At 53.2% G+C, this 11,736-nt stretch overlaps 1 protein-coding gene across 1 annotated transcript; it reads left to right on the forward strand.

Moving 5' to 3' along the window:
* The first annotated feature begins 4,349 nt into the window (after positions 1–4,349).
* LOC147083925 (uncharacterized) lies at positions 4,350–7,875 on the forward strand. Its single transcript, XM_085980046.1, has one exon. It carries the CDS (start codon positions 4,547–4,549, stop codon positions 6,077–6,079), a length of 1,533 nt encoding a protein of 510 aa, XP_085836172.1. The 5' UTR covers positions 4,350–4,546; the 3' UTR covers positions 6,080–7,875.
* Positions 7,876–11,736: the final 3,861 nt, after the last annotated feature.

The raw sequence follows: 11,736 nt of genomic DNA on the forward strand, positions 1-11,736 counted from the left end.
TTCTCCACTGACATTTTTATTTTTCGCTCTCTTGAAACCTCCCCCCCACTAATTAGTTTAAAACCCTCTCTACAGCCCTAGTTATTACCACTTCTGTCAGCAGCGAGTTCCAGGTCATCACCACTCGCTGCATAAAAAAGTTTTTGCTCACATCCCCCCTGTATCTCTTGCCCAAAACCTTAAATCTGTGTCCCCTAGTCCTTGTACCATCAACTAGTGTGAACAGCCTTTCCCCGTCTAGCCTATCCAAACCCATCATAATCTTGTACACCTCTATCAAATCACCCCTCAACCTCCTTTGTTCAAATGAAAACAAATCCAGCTTCTCCAACCTGTCCTTGTAGCTAAGATTCCCCCATCCCCAGAACCATTCTGGTAAATCTCCTCTGCACCCTTTCAAGGGCCTTCACATCCTTCCTAAAGTGTGGTGACCAGAACTGGACGCAATACTCCAGTTGTGGCCTAACCAGCGCTTTATAAAGGTTCAGCATAACTTCTCTACTTTTGTACTCAATACCTCTATTTATGAAGCCCAAGATCCCATATGCTTTGTTAACCACTCTCTCAATATGTCCCGCCACCTTCAGGGACCTATGCACATTAACTCCCAGGTCCCTCTGTCCCTGCACACTCTGTAAAACTGTGCCATTAAGTGTATATTGCCTCTCCCTGTTCCTTCTGCCAAAATGTATCACCTCACACTTCTCTGTATTAAATTCCATCCGCCACTTGTCTGCCCATTCTGCTAGCCTTTCTATGACCTGTTGCAGTCGATTGATATCATCCTCACTGTTTGCCACACCCATAAGTTTGGTATCATTGGCAAATTTAGAAATTCTACTTTGTATTCCAATATCCAGGTCATTTAAATATATCAAAAAAAGCAGTGGCCCCAGCACTGACCCTTGGGGAACACCACTGTCTACCATCCTCCAGTCTGAAAATCAACCATTTACCACAACTCGCTGTTTTCTGTCCTTAAGCCAATTCCTTATCCAAGCTGCCACTGACCCACCTATTCCATGAGCCTCAATTTTGTTAACCAGCCTTCTATGTGGTACTTTGTCAAATGCCTTCCTAAAATCCATGTAGACAACATCCATTGCATTCCCTTCATCTATTCTCCCTGTTACTTCATCAAAAAATTCAATTAGATTAGTCAAACATGATCTGCCTTTTACAAATCCGTGTTGGCTCTCCTTAATTAGCTTAAACCTCTCCAAGCCCCATTAATTTTTTCCTTGATTATTGTTTGTAAAACTTTACCCACCACTGATCTTAAACTGACCGGCCTGTAGTTACTAGGATTGTCCTTACACCCTTTCTTGAACAATGGGGTCACATTTGTCACTTTCCAATCCTCAGGCACCTCCCCATAAACGTCATCCTGTGGTCGAGGTAATGGCCACGGCTATATGTGAGAATTTATAGTTCCAATGAATTCCTGAAGCATAGCGCCCAATCGTGGGATATAAATATACTCCAGGAACTGCCAGTTACAAAAACAAACGCAGAAGGCTACATCTCTGAACATTGGAACAGGAGGAGGCCATTCAGCCCCTCGAGCCTGTTCTCCCATTCAATGAGGCCATGGCTGATCTGCGTCTCAACTCCATTTATCCGCCTTTGCTCCATATCTCTTAATGACCTTCACTAATAAAAATCTAGCAATATCAGTCTTGATTTTTTCACTTTACCCCCAGCCTCAACAGAGCTCCAGATTTCCACTACTCTTTGTGTGAAGAAGTGCTTCCTGACATCGAAACATCGAACAATAGGAGTAGGAGTCGGCCATTCGCCCTTCGAGCCTTCTCCGCCATTCAATATGATCATGGCTGATCCTCTATCGCAATACCATATTCTGGCTCTCTCCCCATAACCCTTGATGCCTTTTGTGTCTAGAAATCTATCTACAGGAAACTTTGTGTTATCCGGAGGCTAAATGTCCGGCAAGCTCGAGCCACCGGCAAAAATCAGGAGCCGTATTTTTTCTTTTTGTTTCTTTTCGTTGCTTTTTTCTCAACAGTCAAGCTCTGCAAGGTCTGTAGCTAAGCAACAGCTTCAGCTAGAGATGCTACAGAGAGGCTTGCCGACTGTTTAGAAGCTGTTGCTAAGCAACAGTGTTTGTTGTCAGATACGGAGATGAAAACCTCCGTATGCTTCAACATTACAGCTGGAGTGTCCGGCAGTTTTGAGGGAACGGCAACAGCTGAGTCCCGTCGGTGCCGGATAGCACAAAGTTTCCTGTATCTCCTTCTTAAATATATTCAGTGACTTGGCCTCCACAGTCTTCTGTGGTAGAGAATTCCACAGGTTTACTGCCCTCTGAGTGAAGAGATTTCTCCTCATCTCAGTCCTAAATGTCCTACCCTGTATCCTGAGACGGTGACCCCTCGTTCTAGACCCCCCCCAGCCAGGGGAAACATCCTCCCTGCATCCAGTCTGTCTAATCCTGTCAGAATTTTATACGTTTCAATGAGATCCCCTCTCATTCTTCTAAACTCTAGTGAATACAGGCCGAATCAACCCGATCTCTCCTCATACGACAGTCCTGCCAACCCAGGAATCAGTCTGGTGAACCTTCGCTGCACTCCCTCTATGGCAAGTATATCCTTCCTTAGTCACCGCCTGCCACCCCGAAGTGGAGTGCAGCAGAGAATGAGAGAAAATTCCCCAGTGCTGTTGCCACACCGCTGCACCTGGATGTATCTCCATCTCACCAGGACAGCCGTTGGCTGCTCCAGCCTCACCTGCCACGTACAAATGACGTGGGGGGCATAGCGCCAGATTTAGCTGGCATCTGTCCTCTTACAGCCTCTTTATAGTAGCAGGAGGCCCCCGGAAATGAGAGTAACCCGTGCATCAGAGGTGATGCTTGAGCCAGGGAAATGGGTGGGATGGGGTCGGGTGTGGGGGGGACGGGGGATGGGTGTGGAGGGGATGGGGGACGGGTGTGGGGGCAACGGGGGATTGGGTGTGGGGGGAACAGGGGAATGGGTGTGGGGGGGATGGGGGATGGGTGTGGGGGGAAACGAGGGAGACGGGGATGGGTGTGGGGGGGACTGGGGCGGGTGTGGGGCGGACGGGGGATGGGTGTGGAGGGGATGGGTGTGGGGGGGACTGGGGCGGGTGTGGGGCGGACGGGGGATGGGTGTGGAGGGGATGGGGGACGGGTGTGGGGGCAACGGGGGATTGGGTGTGGGGGGGACGGGGGATGGGTGTGGGGGGGATGGGGGATGGGTGTGGGGGGGACGGGGGACGCGAGTGGGGGGGACGGGTGTGGGGGGGACTGGGGCGGGTGTGGGGGGGACGGGGGACGGGGGATGGGGGGGGGGACGGGGGACAGGTGTGGGGGGGACGGGGGACGGGTGTGGGGGGGGACGGGGGACGGGGGACGGGTGTGGGGGGGACGGGGGACGGGTGTGGGGGGGACGGGTGTGGGGGGGACAGGGGACGGGTGTGGGGGGGACGGGGGACGGGTGTGGGGGGGACGGGGGGGACGGGGGATGGGGGGGACGGGGGATGGGTGTGGGGGGGACAGGGGACGGGTGTGGGGGGGACGGGGGGGATGGGGGATGGGGGGGACGGGGGATGGGTGTGGGGGGGACAGGGGACGGGTGTGGGGGGGACGGGGGACGGGTGTGGGGGGGACGGGGGACGGGTGTGGGGGGGACGGGTGTGGGGGGGACGGGGGACGGGTGTGGGGGGGACGGGTGTGGGGGCAACGGGGGATTGGGTGTGGGGGGGACAGGGGAATGGGTGTGGGGGGGACTGGGGCGGGTGTGGGGCGGACGGGGCACGCGAGTGGGGGGGATGGGTGTGGGGGGGACTGGGGCGGGTGTGGGGGGGGCGGGGGATGGGGGTACGGGGGATGGGGGACGGGTGTGGGGGGGGACGGGGGACGGGTGTGGGGGGGACGGGTGTGGGGGGGACGGGGGACGGGTGTGGGGGGGACGGGGGACGGGTGTGGGGGGGACGGGGGACGGGTGTGGGGGGGACGGGTGTGGGGGGGACGGGGGATGGGTGTGGGGGGGACGGGTGTGGGGGGGACAGGGGACGGGTGTGGGGGGGACAGGGGACGGGTGTGGGGGGGACGGGGGACGGGTGTGGGGGGGACGGGTGTGGGGGGGACGGGTGTGGGGGGGACGGGTGTGGGGGGGACGGGGGACGGGTGTGGGGGGGACGGGTGTGGGGGGGACGGGGGGGACGGGGGATGGGTGTGCTGGTCCACCTGAACAGAAGAAGCTCTGAGTATCAGCATGTTGTTGGATTATTGATAACCGCGCCCAACGCTGATGCCCTCAGCAGTCACGGGACGGTGCTCAGATATCTTCCCCTCCCTTGCCCAGGTCAATGAGCCCAATTGTCGTGCCCTCACCATGCCCTATATCATCTAAGTCAGCACAGCAAGGCTGAAAGGTGGTCTTTGTGTTGTACAAGGCTGACTACTGGCCTGTTCTGATGTGAACCCTCTCTCTCCAATAACAGAACTGTTAATGTTTGAGCCAATCCAGTTGTGCGAATTCTCATTGCAGGAAACATCAGCATGTCGGACAAGCAGTGTCACGTGACCGAGCTCCACAGCCAACAGCAAGTGTTCCTTTGCTTTGATGTGATGGTGCAGTCCCAGGTCAATTGGGAGAAGTTTCTGATGCCAGCACCCACATCTGTCGCTATTTTGGGTGAACTGGTGCATCTGGCTACGAGGATGGAGGACTTCAAACTAAACCAAGGCAGTGCAGGCAAGAAATCCCTGTTTAAACGTCCAGATTCATTCAAGAGGTGCCTGATGGAGGTTTGCAACCAAACCGTAAACTCGTTTCAACAGACCCGCACTAATCTGAACAAAATCCGCATGTGTTGTGAGGACCTCCTTGTCCATGTGAAGAATGTGGGTGAAGGGACATCTCTGAACAAAGACCTTCCCAAGCAGCTGCAGAACATTCGGGTTTGTGCAGACAAATCCAAAACATGTGCCGAATCTGTGGAAAAGGAGCTCTCCAATCTCAGCGATCTACTGAGTGAGCTGCTGGAGACCTGTACAGATTCCCAGAGTATCAGCCAGGATAAGCTGGGGGAAGTAAGGAAAGTCCTGTCGGAAACACAACAGAAGAATGAGTTAGTAGAGGAGAAGAAGTGCAATTTACAGAAGCAATGGATCGAGGCTTCCCGAAAACGTGAGGAAGTCACCAGTGAATACGACAATGTAAGGGCGAGTGCTCTCATTGATCAGTTCTGTTTGGAAGGACTGAAACAGATGAAGAAGCTTCTCCCAAAGATTGTTGATCTTTTGAGCAATGTGACCAGCCCAGTGCTTCTGGTGGTGGAGCTGGGGAAAGGGTTGATCTTTCTCATACAACTGGTGTCTGAGCTGAAAGACAAAGAATCTTCTGAATCAAACCCTGAAATCAGCAGTTTCCTCAGCAAGGTTAGAGAGGAAGCCTCACTGAAGATCAAGGAAGTCCAATCCCAGTTGGAGGAGTCGCAAAAAATGTACAATGAATGTCACCAAAATATGAAAAGTTCCTGTGATGAGAGTGAGACGTTGTTGAGAGAGATAAAGAACAATCAGGCACAAGAGATGGATATCAGCACACGTGTAGCGTTGATGGCTAAAGGGCTTGGGGCACTGGGGAGCATCAAGTCCAACTGGTCAGAGATGATCAACTTCATTCATATCATACCAAAATTAACTGAAGGTTGCCAGAAGACATTTAAGAGACTTAGTGCGGTGAGTGGTGAAGGCACGCAGGGTGCTCCAGGTGCGTTAGCCAGTAGTCAGATGATGAACTTTCAAGTGTCCCAGGCAGTCAGCATCATGACCCACATCGGTGACATGTCAAAAACCTATGTGGAGATTCACGACAAGTACCTTGCAGGTCAACTGGGCGAGCTGAGCTCATTGCTGGGCGGGCAGGGGTCTGAATACAAGTTTAAGAAGGTCCAGGATAAATGTGATGAAGCAAGAAAGGAAATCCATCACAGGGCCGCTGTGAATCAGGAGCAACTTCAGAAGAATGCCCAGCAGAGAAGTGAAGCCATTGCTAAACTTACAGACCTGCTGCTGCCCAGGAAGTGAATGGAAATCCTGCAATGAAACATATTCTCAGCTGTGCGAGTGACCAACCCCTGGAATCTCCAATCCAATCATCAACCACCTCTCCCAACCCCTGGAATCTCCAATCCAATCACCAACCACCTCTCCCAACCCCTGGAATCTCCAATCCAATCATCAACCTCCTCTCCCAACCCCTGGAATCTCCAATCCAATCATCAACCACCTCTCCCAACCCCTGGAATCTCCAATCCAATCATCAACCTCTTCTCCCAACCCCTGGAATCTCCAATCCAATCCAATTAAGGGTTACGGGGAGCGGGCAGGAATTTGGACATGAGCCTAGGTTCGGATCGGTCATGGCCCTGTGGGTAGCGGAGCGGGCCCAGGGGCCGTGTAGCCTGATCCTGCTCCTATTTCATGTGTCTAATTCTGTTAGATTCAGGAGATGGTTCTGTGATAGTGGATTGGCGGTTAGGATCAGATCAGCCATGATCTTATTGAATGGCGGAGCAGGCTCGAGGGGCCGATTGGCCTACTCCTGCTCCTATTTCTTATGTTCTTATGTTCTTATCAACCTCTTCTCCCAACCCCTGGAATCTCCAATCCAATCATCAACCACCTCTCCCAACCCCTGGAATCTCCAATCCAATCATCAACCACCTCTCCCAATCCCTGGAATCTCCAATCCAATCATCAACCACCTCTCCCAACCTCTGGAATCTCCAATCCAATCATCAACCACCTCTCCCAACCCCTGGAATCTCCAATCCAATCATCAACCACCTCTCCCAATCCCTGGAATCTCCAATCCAATCATCAACCACCTCTCCCAACCTCTGGAATCTCCAATCCAATCATCAACCACCTCTCCCAACCCCTGGAATCTCCAATGCAATCATCAACCTCCTCTCCCAACCCCTGGAATCTCCAACCCAATCATCAACCTCCTCTCCCAACCCCTGGAATCTCCAACCCAATCATCAACCACCTCTCCCAATCCCTGGAATCTCCAATCCAATCATCAACCACCTCTCCCAACCTCTGGAATCTCCAATCCAATCATCAACCACCTCTCCCAACCCCTGGAATCTCCAATCCAATCATCAACCACCTCTCCCAATCCCTGGAATCTCCAATCCAATCATCAACCACCTCTCCCAATCCCTGGAATCTCCAATCCAATCATCAACCACCTCTCCCAATCCCTGGAATCTCCAATCCAATCATCAACCACCTCTCCCAACCTCTGGAATCTCCAATCCAATCATCAACCACCTCTCCCAACCCCTGGAATCTCCAATGCAATCATCAACCTCCTCTCCCAACCCCTGGAATCTCCAACCCAATCATCAACCTCCTCTCCCAACCCCTGGAATCTCCAATCCAATCATCAACCACCTCTCCCAACCCCTGGAATCTCCAATCCAATCATCAACCACCTCTCCCAACCCCTGGAATCTCCAATCCAATCATCAACCTCCTCTCCCAACACCTGGAATCTCCAATCCAATCATTAACATCCTCTCCCAACCCCTGGAAACTCCAATCCAATCATCAAACTCCTCTCCCAACCCCTGGAATTCCGGTGACCTTCCATTTGAGGTGAGGGAATGTGAAAGTTCTGATTAAATCCCGCGGGCAGGTCCGGAGAATTCTTTGATTGAATTACTGCAAAGTTTTGAAGGATTCTGGAAGATCCAATCAGACAGAATAGTCATCAATTGATCATGTTTGATTGGTGTTTGCTTTCTCTGTCCCTTTTAAGCTTATATTGAAATCTGAAAAAAAATTAATCACATTAATCTGATTTTTACGATTATCTGTGCCACTGATTAATTTCCTCCTCTCGCAGTTTTAAATACTTTAACCATCAACTTTACACAGTTATGAAATTCACCAAAAGTATAGAAACAGTCAAACAACTCCCCTGCTCTACTTTGAGATAGTGGCCATGGGATCTCTCAGTACTGACCCTCTGACTGTGCAGCGCTCCCTCAGTACTGCCCCTCTGACAGTGTGGCGCTCCCTCAGTACTGTCCCTTCCACAGTGCGGCGCTCCCTCAGTACTGCCCCTCTGACAGTGTGGCGCTCCCTCAGTACTGCCCCTCCCACAGTGCAGCGCTCCCTCAGTACTGTCCCTTCCACAGTGCGGCGCTCCCTCAGTACTGCCCCTCTGACAGTGTGATGCTCCCTCAGTACTGCCCCTCTCACAGTGCAGCGCTCCCTCAGTACTGCCCCTCCGACAGTGCGGCGCTCCCTCAGTACTGCCCCTCCCACAGTGCGGCGCTCCCTCAGTACTGCCCCTCCCACAGTGCAGCGCTCCCTCAGTACTGCCCCTCCGGCAGTGCGGCGTTCCCTCAGTACTGCCTCTCCGACAGTGCAGCGCTCCCTCAGTACTGCCACTCCCACAGTGAAGCACTCCCTCATTAGTGCCCATTCGACAGTGCAGCGCTCCCTCAGTACTGCCACTCCCACAGTGCAGCGCTCCCTCAGTAGTGCCCATTCGACAGTGCAGTGCTCCCTCAGTACTGCCTCTCCGACAGTGCAGTGCTCCCTCAGTACTGCCCCTCCGACAGTGCAGCGCTCCCTCAGTACTGCCCCTCCCACAGTGCAGCACTCCCTCAGTACTGCCCCTCTGACAGGGCAGCGCTCCCTCAGTACTGCCCCTCCCACAGTGCGGTGCTCCCTCAGTACTTTCCCTCCGACAGAGCAGCGCTCCCTCAGTACAGCCACTCCCACAGTGCGCCGCTCCCTCAGTGGTGCCCCACTGACAGTGCGGCGCTCCCTCAGTACTGCCCCTCAATTACAAGAGGAATGCAGGGAACAGCACCAACCGCTTATACATGGCCTTCTTTGATCTCACAAAGGCCTTCGACACTGTCAACTGTGAGGGATTATGGAGTGTCCTCCTCAAATTTGGCTGCCCTCAAAAGTTTGTCACTATCCTTCGCCTGCTTCACGACGACATGCAAGCCGTGATCCTAAGTAATGGTTCCACCACAGACCCAATTCACGTACGAACCGGGGTCAAGCCAGGCTGTGTCATCGCACCAACACCCTTCTCGATCTTCCTTGCTCTAATGCTCCATCTCACCCTCAGTAAGCTCCCCACTGGAGTGGAGCTAATTTACAGAACAAACGGGAAACTGTTCAACCTCCGTCGCCTCCAGTCCAGATCCAAGGTCGTCCCATCCTCTGTCGTCGAATTACAGTACGCAGACGATGCTTGCGTCTGCGCTCACTCGGAGGTCGAACTCCAAACCTTCGTCAACACCTTCACCAAAGCATACGAGAGCATGGGCCATACACTAAACATCCGTAAGACAAAGGTCCTCTACCAACCTGCCCCCACCACACAGTACTACCCCCCGATTATCAAAATCCACGACAAAGCCTTGGAAAACGTGGACCACTTTCCATACCTCGGGAGCCTACTGTCAACAAGGGCAGACGTCGACGACGAAGTCCAACACCACCTTCAGTGTGCCAGTGCAGCCTTCAGTCGCCTGAGGAAGAGAGTGTTTGAAGACCAGGACCTCAAACCCAGCACTAAGCTCATAGTCTACAGAGCAGCAGTGATACCCGCCCTGCTGTATGCCTCAGAGACATGGACCATGTACAGCAAGCACCTCAAAGCACTGGAGAGGTACCACCAATGCTGCCTCCACAAGATCCTGCAAATCCATTGGCAGGATAGGCGCACCAACATCAGTGTTCTTGCTCAGGCCAACATCCCCAGCATCGAAGCTCTGACCACGCTCAATCAGCTCCGATGGACGGGTCACATTGTCCGCATGCCCGATACGAGACTCCCAAAACAAGCGCTCTACTCGAAGCTCCAGCACGGCAAGAGAGCCCCAGGTGGGCAGAGGAAACGCTTCAAGGACACCCTCAAAGCCTCCTTGAAAAAGTGTAACATCCCCACCGACACCTGGGAATCCCTGGCCCAAGACCGCACAAAGTGGAGGAGAAGCATCCGGGAAGGCGCCGAACACCTCGAATCTCTTCGCCGGGAACAAGCGGAAGCCAAGCGCAGGCAGCACAAGGAGCGCACGTCAACCCAAGCACCCCACCCACCTGCCCCTTCAACCACCGTCTGCCCCACCTGTGACAGAGACTGTAGGTCCCGCATTGGACTCATCAGTCACCTGAGAACTCATTTTTAATGTGGAAGCAAGTCATCCTCGGTTCCGAGGGACTGCCTAAGAAGAAGAAGCTCCATCAGTACTGCCCCTGCGACAGTGCGGCGCTCTCTCAGTACTGCCCCTCCGCCAGTGCAGCACTCCCTCAGTAGTGCCCCTCCGACAGTGCAGCACTCCCTCAGTACTGCCCCTCCGACAGTGCGTCACTCCCTCAATACTGACCCTCCGACAGTGCGGCGCTCCCTCAGTACTGCCTCTCCGACAGTGCAGCGCTCCCTCAGTACTGCCCCTCCATCAGTGCGGCATTTGATCGAGTGTGGCATCAAGGAGCCCTAGCAAAACTGAAGTCAATGGGAATCAAGGGGAAAACTCTCCATTGGTTGGAATCATACCTAGCACAAAGGAAGTTGGCTGTGGTTGTTGGAGGTCATTCATCTCAATCACATGACATCACTACAATAGTTCCTCAGGGCAGTGTCCTAGGCCCAACCATCTTCAGCTGTTTCAACAATGACGTTCCCTCCATCATAAGGTCAGAAGTGGGGATGTTCGCTGATGATTGCACACTGTTCAGCACCATTCGAGACTCGTCAGATACTGACGCAGTCCGTGTCCATATGCAGCAAGACCTGGACAACATTCAGACTTGGGCTGACAAGTGGCAAGTAACATTCGCACCACACAAGTGCCAGGCAATGACCATCTCCAACAAGCGAGACTCTAACCATCTCCCCTTGACATTCAATGGCATTATCATCGCTGAATCCCCCACTATCAACATCCGGGGAGTTACCATTGATCAGAAACTGAACTGGACCAGCCATATAAATACTGTGGCTACAAGAGCAGGCCAGAGGCTGGGAATTCTGCGGCGAGTGTCTCACCTCCTGACTCCCCAAAGCCTTTTCACCATCTACAAGGCACAAGTCAGGAGTGTGATGGAATACTCTCCACTTGCCTGGATGAGTGCAGCTCCAACAACACTCAAGAAGCTCGACACCATTCAGGATAAAGCAGCCCGCTTGATTGGCACTCCATCCAGCACCTTCAACATTCACTCCCTCCACCACCGGCGCACTGTGGCTGCAGTGTGTACCATCTACAAGATGCACTGCAGCAACTCGCCAAAGCTCCTTCAGCAGCACCTTCCAAACCCGCGACCTCTACCACAAGGGCAGCAGACGCATGGGAACATCACCACCTACAAGTTCCCCTCCAAGCCACATACCATCCTGACTTGGACCTGTATCGCCGTTCCTTCACTGTCTCTGGGCCAAAATCCTGGAACTCCCTTCCTAACAGCATTGTGGGTGTACCTACACCATATGGACTGCAGCGGTTCAAGAAGGCGGCTCACCACCACCTTCTCAAGGGCAATTAGGGATGGGCACTAAATGCAGGCCTTGCCAGCGACGCCCACATCCCATCAATGAATAAAAAAAATCCCTCAGTACTGCCCCTCCGACAGTGCGGTGCTCTGTAAGAAAGGAGGAAATCTTCATTTCTGTGTCTCCCTACTAACTAACCTGAACTAAA

The sequence above is a fragment of the Somniosus microcephalus genome, unplaced genomic scaffold, assembly GCF_052327205.1.
Source record: "Somniosus microcephalus isolate GS21.2 unplaced genomic scaffold, FLI_Smic_1.0 scaffold14, whole genome shotgun sequence".
Taxonomy (NCBI): Eukaryota; Metazoa; Chordata; class Chondrichthyes; order Squaliformes; family Somniosidae; genus Somniosus; species Somniosus microcephalus.

Coding starts and splice junctions, on each gene's coding strand:
- LOC147083925 (XM_085980046.1), top strand. CDS start 4,547: ATGTCGGACAAGCAGTGTCACGTGACCGAGCTCCACAGCCAACAGCAA.